Source organism: Chionomys nivalis, chromosome 20 (genome assembly GCF_950005125.1).
Source record: "Chionomys nivalis chromosome 20, mChiNiv1.1, whole genome shotgun sequence".
In the NCBI taxonomy this organism is placed as follows: Eukaryota; Metazoa; Chordata; class Mammalia; order Rodentia; family Cricetidae; genus Chionomys; species Chionomys nivalis.
Window position 1 is genome coordinate 55,320,489 of NC_080105.1, and position 15,518 is coordinate 55,336,006.

The following is a 15,518-nucleotide window of genomic DNA, read 5'->3' on the forward strand; positions in this document are numbered from 1 at the left end:
AAAGAACCTGGACCCCATCATTAAATGAATGTCTGAGCAAGCTGCCTGTACACAGAGCCAAAAGAGGAATAAGCACCAACACATGATGTAGCATGAGGAATCCTGGAATAGGGAGTAATGCCAACATCAATGTGCACATCACGTATGAGCCCCAAAACATAGGACAATCAAGTCATAGAAAGCAGACATTGACTGCAGCCCAAGGGGAAGAGGTGATCACCTTCAGTTATCTTCAGTTACCACCTGTTTAATATACCACTCCAAGATGAAAAAGTCTATGTGAAGGTGTATTTTGTCACAGCTGATAAAAATACAGTATTAGGTAAAGCTCCAACATCTTTTGCAAGAAAACAAAAATGTACCCAAAGACAATGAGGAGCCAGCTGAGAGATCTGGGATAATGTGGGCATTTAAGTAAGAACTCCCAAGTTTAGTGATAGACCTAAAAACATATATAAAATGGGAGACTAGAGACCTCTATTATAGAAGAATGTCAGCTTCTAAACAGATGGAACTGGACAACCAGCCCCATGCATCCGATGAGACTGATTCAGACAGGGAGATGAGCACAGTTCACAATTACTATTCATAGAGGTTAAACACTAATAGAGGCCGAAGGAGCCCAACATCACAAGACACCTGAGCAGCACTTGCAGGACAATGATCCAGAGCCTGAGATGTGGCTCTGCCTGTGGACCCTGGGCTCATAAGTACCACAACACTGTTGAGTCAGTGTTCACTGTTGCGACAAATGCCTCAGAAAAAGAATTAGAGAGGAAGTGCTCATTTGGGGTACTTTCAGTCCAGTTTGTGGCACCGTCACCACGGCATGGTGGAAAGGACCTGGAGGAAGGGCGTGGCAGAGGAGTGGCCAGGAATCAGGGAGCAGAGTAGGGCGTGCCTGCTTCCTCCAGTAGCTGCACCCTGCAGATCCACAAGCTTCTTAATGGTCCTTTGCATTTGAACCCATTAACCGACTAAAACAGGTCAGAATCTCTCTAGAAATGTCCTCACAGACATACCCAGAGGCAAGCTTTACTATCTGAAATTCGTCCTCAATCCAATCATGCTGACAACTCAGATTAACCACAGCAATTAAAGGATGTATTGAGATAGCTGGTAAAGCCTGGAGGAGGGACTCCTACCAGCAAGCATTTTCTAATCTGAAGTGCTTGGGGCCAATTCTGGGAGGCCTGCACTGAGGCAGGGAAGGCAAAGGTATCACACACCCCACTGAACAGGAAAGAGATGCCATCGACATAGCCAGCGCTAAAGACAGGTATTCTAGGAACCACCCTGTGTACTTTCTGTAAGTCTGGACAATTTCAGAACAAGTGAAAACACTTGCAGTGTTCTGAGAGGCCTGCTAGGTAGAAGGGAAAGTGATTCCTTGTGGGTGTGACCAAGTACAGCTACCAGGGCAAAGGCAACACGGGGTTTTCTGGAAGAAATTTTGCTCAGGCACAAAAAAGCCTGAAAACAAAATAAACATGACCCCCAGTGGTCAAGTCTATGGCAAGTGGTGGGGCAGGCAGCACTTGGGTAGCAGGAGAACTGGCCAGGAGCTGGTCTAGTCATGTTCAGTGGAGGAAGATGGAAGCATGGGGCACTGTGCAGAGCCAAGGGGAAGGAGACATGCTAGCTGCATGCTGGCTGCAAGGCTGCTGTACACTTGGTGTGAGGTGAGGACACATAGGACAGAGATGGAGACAAACAGAGAAGGCCATAGAGATCAGTGGGGTCCAAACATGGAAACCAGAGAAACAAATTGTCTTAGAACTGAGAAGGGTTTCAGGAGAGAGCTCTGACCTGGTCCTAGAAGGCCCAGCCTCACCCTTGCAGTCTGGGCCTCTACAGCCTCTGAGTCCCTGTCCTCTGGAAAGGTCCTCACCCTTTGTGATGAAGACAGAGTCACTCAGGAAGTCTACTCACTCCTCCTTCTCTGGGCATGGTGTGACCATGTTGGATTTTGGCCTCACTGAGCCTACAACTCCATGTTCCACTTCAGGTTCTGCACAACGCTTCAAGTCAATATGTAAGGCCCTAAACACCAGACCAGACTCTGCTGGAAAGCAGAGAGCAGTCAGGTGAGCTGTCATTTTCACGAGTGCCCTTGTGATGAAGAAAAGAAGGGCAGGTGCCTCTGACCATGGCTGAAGAGGTCACTGTCAAACACCACTTTCCAGGGGCCACAGAACAGGTCTGGCCTTAGTGGGCTTGCCCAGCAGATCACTCACCTCTGGAGGGAGGTGCACTTCCATGGGCGTGTATGTGGGCCAGTAGCCCATGGTGAGGATGTTCACCGTGAGGTCAATGGGGCCTGGTGCACTTTGGTTCTGCATATGCTAAAAACAAAGATATCCAAGACACAATAAGTAGATAGATACTTAATACATTGAAGAAGAAATGGTGTGTGTATAAAATTATGTATCTTTTTTTTTATCGAAACAAAGTCTTTCAATGTAGCCCTAGCTACTTTGAAATTTAACTATGTAGAAACCATAGTTAACCATGTAGAACTGGCTTCAAACTAAGAGATCTGCCTGCTTCTGCCTCCTACGTGCTGGGGTTAAAGGTATGTGCCACCATGCCCAGCCTGGAATTTATATAATTTTAGAAATAGTTTCACATATGGATCTACTCAGTCTTTCAAACATGTTCCATTATGTTCCAATGTCACTGAAGAAACAACTCACTTGCTTGAAGTGAACCATGATGTCTTTGGAAAGCTCCATGTCCTTGAACATGCCCTCCAGCTTGCTAGTGAAGGCAGCTCCACACTCTGCGACACGTGAAGGAGTGGGTGAGAAAGAGCTGTGCGTGGTGCCCGCCCGCGAGCCGGCCCACCCTGAGCTCACCGTGCTTGAGCTTCGACAGCATGGACTTCTCTGCATCCACCGATGCGCTCTTCCCCACCAGCAGCCGTTTTGCTAAATCTTTCTTATAAAATGCTTCAAAGACATCTTTACCTGTGCAAACAGAGAAAAACCAGGATTTGAGATAGCCGGTTTACATGTTGTGCTACACTGCCAGAAAGCTCCTCAGTGCTACTTCTGGGTGAGAAGAAAGCTCCTCCTGAGCGCAGGTCAGCATGTTCATCCGGCCACATCTCACCATGGATGAAACGGAACAGGATCATGATCTTGTCCAGGATCCTCTCCAGCTCTTCATCTGTTGCTTCTTTGTTGCCTGCTCGTAACTTTGAATCAACATGTTTGGCTGGAAATGCAAGAATTCCAATCAGAAAACAAAGCGGGAGAGATACTGCTGGTTCACACAAGGCCCTGGGTGCCATCTCACACCAACACCGCAAGAAAAAAACAAACAAAAAAACCCCAAACAGCTCTTTTCAATCTCCCAGTAACAACTGGGCACTCTGGAACTTTCCCAAAACACCACCACCTTAGGATAAGAAGCAAATGGACATTTTAAAACAGGTGGTCTCAAGGTAATGAGAATGTATCTTTCCAGACCATTAACAAATCCACAGACTTAAAAAGCAAAACAATTCTTTTTTAGTCAATTTCAGATTGAAATTTTTTTCTTTTGGTTTTTTTTTTGAGACAAAGTTTGTGTAGCCTTAGCTGTTCTGGAACTCATTCTGTAGATCAGGCTGGTCTTGAACTCACAGAGATCTGCCTGCCTCTGTCTCCTAAGTGCCAGAATTAAAGGTGTTAGTAAGCTACCACCACCTGGTGAATTTTTATTTTTTATTATTAAAAATGTATTTATTTATGTATGGGTATATGTCTTTGCCAGTATTGGCAGGAGAAGCTTGAATTACAAACTATGTCCTGGCATTTGAATCCTGGAAGAACAGGTGCTCCCAGCCACCAGTCCATCTCTCCAGCCCCTCCAGACTGATTTTTTTGTTTGTTTTGTTTTACTGAGACAAGATTTCTCTGTGTATCCTGGCTGTCCTGGAACTCACTCTGTAGACCAGGCTGGCCTCAAACTCACTCTGCCTCCTAAGTGCTGTGATTAAAGGTATGTGCCACCACCACCGGTCTCTAACTTACTTTTTGAGACATAGTCTGTTACTAACCCTGAAGTTAAGAGTAGGCTGGCTGGCTAATGAGATCCCAGGGGTCTGTCTGTCTGTCTTTCCTCCCCATCACTGGGGTTACAGACACCACCATGACTGTGTCTACATGGGTGCTAGGATCTGAACTCAGGTCCCCAGGTCCTCATGCTTGTGTGGGAGACACTTTACCTAGTGATTCACCTCCTCAGCCCCTATCAGTTTTCCTGTGGAATAGTCTGCCCATGTGCACACAGCTGAGAGCAGCTCTGTGCTTACACTGCCCTGCTGACAACTGCTACCACACTCCTGTTTGCTCGTGTCACCTTTCTGCCGTTCTCCTATGAAGTCAGTCACACTTTTACTAACTGGTGCGAGCAGTGAGATAACTACACAGGGCGGCGATTATGACTGTCTTACCTGAGCTCTCATTTTATCCTGTTTGATATGGAGCAGACCCGGTAACTAAAGAGCACTGCATTATCCAGAGGCCGATGACCTCACTGACCCCACACAAGGCCTCACCCTGAACACAGCTGCTCAGGGATTCTTACAGTTGGGACAAGGATCAACCGTGACTTTTACAGGGCAGCTCAGGGCCCTGGATCAAGAAGCCCTGACTCACTAACCCTCTCACCTTGCCTCTCAGATGCAAAGCTTCAGCTCTTGGCTCAGTCCCTATGACACATATTCCCTCATGGATGTACAACTGTGCACACATGAATATTGCTCAACATATACATCCTGACAAGGTTTGGACTCTGCTCAAACTGGTTGGGAAAAATATTTGAGGTTCTTTTCCTTCCATCCTTCATTTATTTATCTAATCTACCTACCTACCTACCTACCTACCTACCTACCTACCTACCTACCTATCTATCTACCTATCTATCTATCTATTTATTTATGGTTTGTTTTTTGGTTCTTTTGAAATAGGGTTTCATTATGTAGCCCTGGCTGCTCTGAAACTCTCTACGTGGTCCAGGCTGGCCTTAAACTCATAGCAATCTACCTGCCTCTGCCACCTAAGTGTTAGGATCAAAGAGGTATGCATAATCATAGTCAACCTTCATTTTCCTGTCCTAAAACTAGCTCTGTAGACCAGGCTCAGAGATTCACCTGCCTCTGCCTCCCAAGTGCTGGGATTACAGACGTGGTGTGACACCAACCATAGCCTGGCTCCTTTTTTTTTTTTAGATAAGGTCTCATCATGTAGCCATGCATGGTCTGGAACTTGCTATGCAGACCACCTGGAGAATGCACAGGTTAAAGGCACATGCCCACTCCTGGCACTTTTATATTTAAAAAGCACCTAAAAAGGCTAGCATGATGGCTCAGTGGGTAAAGGTGCCCATGACCAAATGAGTCCAGTCCCCACAACCCATATGGTGCAAGGGCTCCTGAAAGCCCTCCGACTTCCACTTGAGCTGGAACACACATGTACACACATGTACAATATAAAATACACCTTTTAAATGTAACAAAGGAAAAGCATCTAGGACTGTTTGCTACCAATGAGCTCTGCAGGCTTGTTTGGTCTCTTGTTGATGAACGTCTCAAAGGATTCCTTCATCAGGTTGATAAAGCGCTCATTCCTCTGGAAGCACACTTCTACCACGTGGTCTACTTTGTCCTTAAAGTCCAGCAGGTCTTGAACCATGTCTTTATCTTTCTCGGGATTGATGACAATGGTTGTCCCGAAGGTCTACAGACACAAAATATAACCAAGTCAGCAACAGGCTTAGGATTCCAAAGAGTATCTTTTGCTGTCTCACAACATGGTAGCAGTACCCTCTCTACAGGTGCATCCCTCTGGGCAGGTGGGCCTGGCATGCATCCTGGAAGATGATGAGCGGTGCTGTGTGTACTGGTAAGTGAGAGACACAATGCCTGGAACCCAGAGGTAGGAACTGGGGCAATGAGTTTTAAACTGGGCTTAGAAACAGTAGTAGGCAGAGCAAACTGTTGTACAGTGTGTATCGGTTCCCAGTGGGCAGAGTCATGATTGATAAACAGACACACCGGACGCTACTGCAGCAGAAACAAGTGTTTACACGAAGGGGTGCAGAGCTGTTGTCACTACACTGCTGGTGTCCATCTGGACAGTGGCCATCACTGCTGGTGCCACCTTAGAAAAGTGGATTTAGCTGAAGAAAACATTCATCAGGTCATGTGGAAGACAGGCAAACAGACAGCGCCTCTCAGTAGTTCACGTGCCTCTGCAGGGTATAGTGTGTAAGCTGGTGTGTACCTTGATGTACTCGCTCCAGTGCTGCAGCAGAGCGTGCTGACCCCCTTTCACCCGGCTGAACAGCTGGTACATCTGGGTAAGGTCAGGAACCCTGTTCTCATCCAGCAGGTGGTCGAGTCCTAGCAGTGTGCAGAGCAAGAGCAGGTCAGAGGAGGAAGGCAGCATTCGGGAGTGAATACAGTACAGTCCACACCACATGGCAGCACATGGCTTGCAGACTTGGAGCACATGCCTGCCACAGCAGCATGCCTGTCTGGTCACTTGCCTGAGGCGCTCATATAGGTGGATCTCAGTTTCTGAGTGCATTAGGAATGTATTATTGAGTTTCACATTTTACAAACGCCTTAACAAAAGCACTGAGTCAAAAAAATATTTTGACAAGTATTGGCCCTGAGAAATTTATAATGATGCCAGCCAGTGGTGGCACACGCCTTCAATCCCAGCACTCTGTGAGTTTGAGGCCAGCCTGGTCTACAGAGCAAGTTTCAGGACAGCCAGAACTGTTACACAGAGAAACCCTGTCTCGAACCCCCTCCCCCCACCCCAAATTCACGATGCAAATTATCTGAGGTTTTGTTTATTCGTCAGTAGAAAACATTCATTCTTAAAAGATTGGTTCAGGGGCTGGAGAGATGGCTCAGCACGTAAAAGCACTTGCTGTTCTTACAGAGGACCCAGGCTCAGCTTCTAGTCCACATGGTGGCTCACAACCATGTCTAACTCTAGTTCTAGGATTATCTGATGCTCTTTTCTGACCTCCACCCTCTTCGGACCACTGTGGATATTGTATACATGTGGTGCATATACATATATGTAAGCTAAGCACTCATATACATAAAATAAAATAAATATAAACTAAAATTGATTCAATTTTAAGTTTTTAGTTTGATTCACATAATAAACTGTAAGACAAGGAATTTTAGAATTTTTATTCAGCTATTTATGTCTTATAATTTTATTATTTCATGTTATATGAGCATTTTGCCTGTGTGTAAACATATGCATCATGTTTGTGCAGTACCTGCAGAGGCCAGAAGAGGACAAAGAAGCTACCTGTAGACCTGGGTGCCTACACACACAGGGTCAAGGTGTGTGGAGACAGTCCCTGGTCTAAGCCAGAGGTTTTGCTGCTTGCTATGTCTCAAGATTACTTCTGAGCTAAACACACAAACAAGCTTTAGCTTTTTGTAAAATATCTGCCAGGAGTCCTAAATGATGTCTTAAAAAAGTTTAAAAGCCTTTTACCTTTTGGAATGTTTTTAATATAATTGTGTATGTTACTGTATGCATTTACTCATGTATTTGTGCACATATCTGCAGGTGTTCCTTAGGGGGCGAGAGATTGATGTTGGTGTCTTCCTCAATTACCCTCCATCTTTGTTTTCCTTTGCTTTTTACTGTTCAGCAGAGTCTCTCACTGGACCTAGAGCTCACCAATCCAGCTATCCTGGCCAGCAGTAACCCTAGACATTGTCCTGTTTCTGCCACCAGTGCTGTGACACCTACCCTAGCTTTTTAATGTGGATCCTGGGAATCCAAATTCAGGAACTCATGCTTGCATGGCAAGCACATGATCAACTAAGACATCTCCACAGCCCCCTAGTGAAATTTAGAACAAGTTTTTACAAGTATAGTTTACCATTTCCTTGCAACAATTTAGCTTATCAAAGCATGCACTGAGACCACCAGCACACAGCTCTTTAATGTTTATTTTTTTATTTTTTATTTTTTTATTATTTATTATGTATACAATATTCTGTCTGTGTGTATGCCTGCAGGCCAGAAGAGGGCACCAGACCCCATTACAGATGGTTGTGAGCCACCATGTGGTTGCTGGGAATTGAACTCAGGACCTTTGGAAGAGCAGGCAATGCTCTTAACCTCTGAGCCATCTCTCCAGCCCCCTAATGTTTATTTTTTAAGAAAGGTCCAAGTTACAAGCCAGGTGTGGTGGTGCACACACATGATCCCAGTTCTCTTAACTACGTATGCCTCTTGAGGGCTAGCACATCCATTAAACAAGAGTCTTAATAGTTCATCCCCAAAAATAACAATTCCAGAAGTTATGTACAATGTTCCAGAGTTTTACAAGTTAAAGATAGAATTTAGTTTAAATTTACACATGGGAAAATCTACCTTTCTGCAGAATTGCGGTCAAATGTTCTCCTAATAGTTGTTTCTCCACACAGGCAATCAAAGGTTTCCTATAAAGAAAACCAGAAAGTATCAACAGCATAGAACTGGTCATCTATCAAAGGGGAAAGTTAAAGTCACAACAGACAGCCTACAGCCAAGACGACAGAGGGCTAACAGATAAGCTTTTCATCACGTCAACTATGAACTGTGACTGTGTTGACAATTCTAACGCCAGATTTCATTTCTTTCTTTTTTTTTTTTCTTTCATGAGACAGGATCTCAATATATAGCCCAAGCTGGTCTTGAGCACACAGTTTTCTACCCCAGCTACCCAGTGCTGGGATTATAGGCATTCATCACCATACCTGGCTTCTTGTTGCAAACAAGACCTAAACACGACCTGCTGAATAACACAGACAAGTCCATAGGTAGGTCCGAAAACACTCAGCAGTGAGCACCGGCGGAGCCTGGCACATGTTAACCTTGGTTTCTGATTTTCACCTTTGCCCTTCATGGTCTGCTGTCCCATGCTAAAGCTTCCTGAACTGTAGACATGAACTTGAAGATAGAGTCTAGAAGCCAGCAGGGAACATCTAGCAGTGCAGTCTACAGTCTATTGCTTATGTCTGCTCAAGTACTCTGTTCTCCATGGTCACTGTCCTGTCGGTCTGTTAGGCAGGATGGTTGCTCTATGCTGTGGCACCACGAGGCCTACAATCCACAGGGATAAGTATTTTCTGTGGCAAACTACCAACTCCCTCACAATTTAGACTCTGACCTCTTTCCTCCATCACTGCCCCACAATCTTCCTCTACTTACTCTGCCTTCCAGTGTGTTCTCAGTTTTGGTCCTCACCTCTGTAACAGGAGGAACCAGCAATGGAGGGTTCTAGAGATTGGCTGACCACCTACTTTTTGCCTGAGAGGTACCCCTCACCCTGGCCACCCGACCCCCACCATTACTGGGCAGGTTCCTGCTCATGGAAACAGCCTGCTATGAGGGCTGGCCACATGAGCACCACACAGAACAGAGCAGTGGGAAATGTGGCCTGACCACTGCAGTCACAGGTACAGACACGATCTTCCTAGCTCCTTCGTCCCCCAGACAGGAACTCCTCACGTAGACTAAGTCAGTCCTGAGCTCACAGAGATCCATGCCTTCCTTGGTCTCCCAGTGCTGGGATTTCAGACATGTCCCACCACACTCAGCTTCCTGGTTCTTTTTTATTCATAACACATATTTTTTCTTTTCAGAAGATCACAGAGAATGTTTACCTTTCCCAAGACTTCCTTTAGAGTTTGTATACTAAGGAGGACACTGGAGTCCAGGGCCCAGTACCAATGTTTAAATTGTGTGCTGTGCACACACCACAGCACGTGTGGATGCCAGAGGAAACCTCCAGGAGTCCGAGTGGTGGTAGCACATGCCTTCAATCCCAGCACTCGGGAGGCAGAGGCAGAGGTAGGCGGATCTCTGTGAGTTTGAGGCCAGCCTGGTCTATAGAGTGAGTTCCAGGACAGCCAGGGCTGTTACACAGAGAAACCCTTCCTCAAAAAAACCCAAACCAAACCACAAAAAATAAAAAAGGAGTCTGGGGTATTGAACTCAGGCAGTGAGGCTTAGCAGCAAATCTTTTCTTTTTGAGACAGAGTGTCAGTGTGCAGCCCTGACTGGCCTAAAACTTGCTATGTAGACTAGAACAGCTTTGTACTCACAGAGATCCCCCGCCTCTGCCTCTTGAGCTTTAGGATTAACAGTGTGTATTACTATGCCCAGACTTCTACAAGGAACCTTTTAATCTATTTAAATCTCACAGCACCTATGGCAGGATTGAGATCTTAGCCTCCATGGAAATGGAGCTCAGAGATGTGGGCGGCCCTCTGGAGGGAGCCTCCTGTGGCCACCTCTGACTTTTCTCCCTGTCAAGTGAGAGTGTGAGGAGCACATCAATATCCCTAAGCAACCCAGCATCTCCCATCTCAGTTCTGGACTAGGACCCATGGCATCCCTCACCGGAAAGGAGGAACACATCCTGAACTCCCATGCTACATCTCCTGAGAGTCTGACTCCTTCCTTCCTCTTGTCCCAAACCCCACAAGGACTGGAGCTTCGTATGGTTCACCATTTCCCCTTTGTGCCCCTCCCTGTTTCTGTCTCCTCACAGCAGTAAATAATACATATTTTGCCAAATGCACACTCTCTCTCCCTTATTTCCCTAGCTGCTCATCAACCCAAAAAGATGAGAAAAGAGAAAAAAGATGAATGAAAAGAGGGGGGAAATGTACTGTATCATAAGAATTATGGCCATATAATACATCTAATACAACCTTGTAACTAGGGGACGGAGATGACTTAGTTAAGCGTGTGCACTGCTCTTGCAGAGGCCAGTACCCAGCACTCACATCAGGTGGCTCATAATCACCTATAACCCCAGCTCTAGGGGATCCAAGACCCATGGACTCCTCAGGCACCGGTACTCACAAGCATATACCCACATACTGCACACAATTAAAGTAATAAAAATAAAACTTTAAAAACAAAAAGCTTCTAAGTGAAGAGTGTCATATTCAGTGAAGTTCTATCAGGCAAACAAAGCACTCAGATGCTAAGGATGTCACTGTCCTTGACCAGGCCACTCACGACAGCATGTGGTAAGAAATATAGTTTATAATTGCTGGCACGGATCATAAGCAAAGCATGGTCTCGTGACTGGAGTAGCCTCAGAGTACTGGGTGAGTTTGAGGTATCTCAGAGTTCTGCCTGCCTCTGCCTCCCGAGTGCTGGGATAAATGTGTGTGCCACCACCGCTCACCTCTTTCAATATGGAGCAAGAAAGTATGTGGCCTATGAGAAACTGAAACGGATCCAAGGAGGACAGTGCTTACTGTGTGCTGTGGTCTAAGTAAGTGATCACTCGGTCTGCTTCCTCTTCTAGACGCTTACTCACATGGTTAAGATATTCTGGAACCTTCCAAAAAAACACATCAGTGACAAAAGATTTCTCACATTATTGATAAAAAGATTTCCTCATAGAATTGAAAAAGCAGTGAACACCTTCAAGTCAAATATTACTAGATGACCAGGGTTGGGCAGGATGAGAGGCTATGTGACAACCAGCAGGCTGGGAGCCACCTCTAAAATTAGGGCCCATAGGGTGAGTCACTAGTAGTATCTGGGTAGAAAGCCCAAAGCCTACTGGCAACCTGGCACCCACACAGGAAGCTGTCAGAGGTGAGACCTCCCCTGTGCCAGACTGCAAACAGATGTCAGTTGTCTGGGGTGATTAGTTCTCAGGGTTGGCATCTGCCAGCACTGCTGCAGTTAAGTTCTGCTCTGACAGGCTGGGCTACCTTACAAGGAGCAGGTAACCGTGTCTGTGCTCAGGGCTCCCTTCAGGACTTAACTCCAGGACCTCGGAAGCTGCCCAGCAGGGTGGGGTGATATTGGTATTACATATGCAACATCACATGTATTATTTATTACACATGCATTTTTGGAGAGAATTTTTTTTTTTGGAGACAGAGTTTCTCTGTGTAACTTTGGTTGTCCTAAAACTTGCTTGTAGACCAGGCTGGCCTTGGACTCACAGAAGTCCACCGTCCTCTGCCTCCCAAGGGCTTAAAGGTGTGCACCGCCACTGCCTGGCTTGGAGATAATTCTTTACCAGTGCTTTACATAGATGAAAATCTTTGATTCTTAATTATTTGTCTTCCATATTTAGGATTTATATTTTATCCTCTCACTTAGACATGTGCTCCTCTGCTATTCCAGAAACTACTTGTGTGTGTGTGTGTGTGTGGGGGGGGGGTAAAAGGACAAACCTAAGGGAAAGGAATGAACTTCTACAACAAGCAGTCCATCCCTGAGGACTTGAGGAGACTGATAAATGTGTACACAGGAAAGCGTGCAATCCTTGTGAATGGCTCCCTGAGGGGGTTAAAGCAAAGACAGTTGGTCACACAACTCACCTCCCTGTCTTGCATCAGCCTCTGGCCTTCTGCAGCATACAGACAGTTAGTCTCTTCCAAGAACTTCAGTTCAAACGAGTCTTTATATACCTAGGGAATAAGCAGTTACTGGCGTGCTTCATGCAGGAGCCTGCCTTTTCAAGCACTAAGCCCCCCCCCCCACCTTCTGAGTCAGCAGGCTGCAGCTTGTGGTCATCACGTGCCACTGATCTCCGGAAAACTTTTCCTGCCAGGCCAGGGCCCTACCTGCTCAACACTAATGTTTATTTGCCTTTGTACCTTGGCAATTGATTTTACCTTTGTTTATGGTATATTTTCCATTTAAACTTTTTTTTTTTTGGTTTTTCGAGACAGGTTTCTCTGTAGTTTTGGAGCCTGTCCTGGAACTGTCTCTTGTAGACCACACTGGCCTCGAACTCACAGAGATCTGCCTGCCTCTGCCTCCCGAGTGCTGGGATTAAAGGCATGCGCCACCACCGCCCGGCCAAAAACTAACATTTTTATACAGCCATACTTATCAATCTTTTCCTCCGTGGCTCCTTGTGTAGTGTGGTGTTAGCTTCAGGCATTCTCTCCTTAAGGAGTAGATAACCGTATCTTCAACTCATACTTTATGAAGCCTGTGTTTACTTTGCAGCAGGCACCTGCAGTGGCTCCCACACACTCAAGACCAAAGCCTCACCTGGAGATCTGAGAGCATGCTCAGCAGACTCCGGAGCAGGCTCCTGTCCACAGCCTCACCGCTTCTCTCACGCCCAATGAGCAGCAGGATCCCATCAATGGTCTTACTCTGCACCATTCTGTCGCTGATGATGTGGTTCCTGAACAGCTCTAGGCCCATGTCCCTGACAGGCAGAAAGCAGAGCAAGGCTTCAGGTCAGCCTTGGATGCTCCAGAAGCTTCACATGCACCTGTCCCAAACTGCTATTTGTTGGTTATACCCAGAGCTTGGAAAGGCCTCTAGTCCAGGATGACAGTGTCTCTATCCTAAATGAGGTTATTTCCTGGATAGGTCAAGCTGACCACCCCGAGGAGGTAAGGAGATACATGTCACACAGGTGCCCAACAATCGACTGCTTTTGTGTGAATCTGCTGTCTCTGACCCATGGCTCACCACTCTTCTTGGGCAAGCACAAAGGTGTCGAGTCTGTGGGAACCACCACTGCATCTGCTCCCTCTGGATCCCTTCCTTTTTCCTGCACTGTTCCCAGAAATCTCCTCTCTACTCCAGCTGGTAGCCTAGGAGATTTGGGGAGGATCACTCCACCCGAGAGAAGGCAGCAGGGCTCGTCAGACCGGGAGGGCACTCACCAGATAGAAGGCAGCATGGAGTTCTGGAGGACATAGGTGCGATCCAGAAACAGGAAGATGCTTCTGATCATGATCTGAAGACCAGAAAGGAGCAGCACTCACACCCCCGTTCCCATGCTCAGCCATGCACCGACCACTTGAGATCAGACTTTCCGGACCGTCCTTACATTAGCTGTCTTGAATGTAACAATCACTTCTTGATGGAAAGCCCTCACACATCAAGTCCCCAATTTTTTTAAAAAAATTTTTTTTATGGTTTAACTTTATTTTATGTGCATTGGTGTGAAGGTGTCAGATCCCCTGGAACTGGATCTTCAGACAGTTGTGAGCTGCCATGTGGGTGCTGGGAAATTGAACTCGGGTCCTCGGGCAGAACAGTCAGTTCTCTTAACTGCTGAGCCACCTCTCCAGCCCAAGTCCCCAATTTTTATAAATTTAACTTCTCTTCTGGTATTTTTCAGCCCAGACTACAGGAATTTTAAAGCATTTAACCTCAATGATCTTTGAAATTTAATTATCTCCCAACAGATGACACAATGATGCTCTTTGGATGGCTAAGTACTAAACTAGTCTTGGTTTTTTTTGAGATGGGGTTTCATGGCCTTAAACTCCTTTATTTTCCTGTTTACTTCCTAAATGTGATTACAGACACATGCAGGATCCCCCTTCCTGGCTTAAATTTTCTAAGTTAAATCTTGCTATATGGTCTTGAGGCTCGGGCTTCAGAGTGTGCTCTGTTGCAAGGACAGCGAGAGCGCAGGCAGTGAGCTGTCCTTCTACCCTTGCTGTTGAAGCCCTGTATTTACCAGCTTTCTGCAGAGACTGCTGACATTTGAGAACACCGTCCCTAATAGACATTGTTTTCACATCCACATGGCTCAAAATGCTCATCACCTTCTCCTCATCTCTAGAAAGCAAGCACTCAGGCTACTTGAAGAAGCCAACAGCTGAGCCACACAAAAACTCACATGTGTGAAGACAAGTTAAATACCATCACAGCCTAAGCTTCTGCCATCTAACTACAGCGAGGGGCTGGAACCCAGGCCAAACTGCAGTTAGACATCTGGAGTTTCCTTTGAGAACTTAAGGCGCCTCTTTCTACAAGCACACACTGACTGCTGACCTGGAGGCAGAGTTGGCCAGCACCCTCCCACCCTACTCTCCTGCTCCATTGTAGTGAAGGGCCCCTGAGCTCAGGCCTTAAGTTGGTGGAAAGGCAAGTTAAGGCAGGTGTGAGTGAGCCAACACAGGCATTACTAATAGCACCCAGGCTGGAAAAGCAGGGCTGGCGAGGGCTGCAAACTTACCATTTGTCTGCAGTGGTCTTGCCAGCATGTGTTAATCTTCTTTAGAAATAAAACACTGTCTAGTGAGTCTGTGCGGACCTGCTAAGGAAACTTCAAACACACCAGTCCATTCCATTTTTTTTTCACAACTTTCAATCTCATTACCCTTCCCAGGTGTCCTTCTAGTAACACAGAAAGTATGATCATTACACCATTATCTAGTGTAAGTTACACTATAGTCTGAACACTTGTGCTGTCTAAACCCGCAGTGAAAACCTAATCCCGAGGCAACAGTACCAGAGGAATCAAAGACATCTCACTCTCTATTACCAGGAGTCTACTCGTGCCTGGGTCTTGGACTTCCAGCCTCCAGGAAACACTCAGGCTTATAAGCCAGTTTACAAAAAGACTGACAGAGACCTGCAGCTCCCAAACCACGAGTGGGTTCCTAGCCTCTGCCCATTGTCACCTCATTCCCTTTTGTAGTAACCTACCTGACTCATCCTATCCCCTTGGATCTGTCTCTCATTGCTCCACTTTGGCTT

At 46.2% G+C, this 15,518-nt stretch overlaps 1 protein-coding gene across 1 annotated transcript in view; it reads right to left on the bottom strand.

The window, feature by feature from the left end:
• Cul4a (cullin 4A) overlaps positions 1 to 15,518 on the bottom strand; it is a 38,393-nt gene that overhangs the window by 8,441 nt on the left and 14,434 nt on the right. The window contains exons 4-15 of the mRNA XM_057752774.1: positions 14,995 to 15,063; positions 13,688 to 13,761; positions 13,059 to 13,221; positions 12,377 to 12,466; positions 11,294 to 11,376; positions 8,409 to 8,476; positions 6,273 to 6,391; positions 5,534 to 5,726; positions 3,115 to 3,219; positions 2,859 to 2,969; positions 2,697 to 2,782; positions 2,238 to 2,345 (exon numbers count right to left, since the gene is read on the bottom strand). Of these exons, the coding sequence (XP_057608757.1) occupies positions 2,238 to 2,345; positions 2,697 to 2,782; positions 2,859 to 2,969; positions 3,115 to 3,219; positions 5,534 to 5,726; positions 6,273 to 6,391; positions 8,409 to 8,476; positions 11,294 to 11,376; positions 12,377 to 12,466; positions 13,059 to 13,221; positions 13,688 to 13,761; positions 14,995 to 15,063 (1,269 nt within the window). The remainder of the gene's footprint in view (positions 1 to 2,237; positions 2,346 to 2,696; positions 2,783 to 2,858; positions 2,970 to 3,114; positions 3,220 to 5,533; positions 5,727 to 6,272; positions 6,392 to 8,408; positions 8,477 to 11,293; positions 11,377 to 12,376; positions 12,467 to 13,058; positions 13,222 to 13,687; positions 13,762 to 14,994; positions 15,064 to 15,518) is intronic.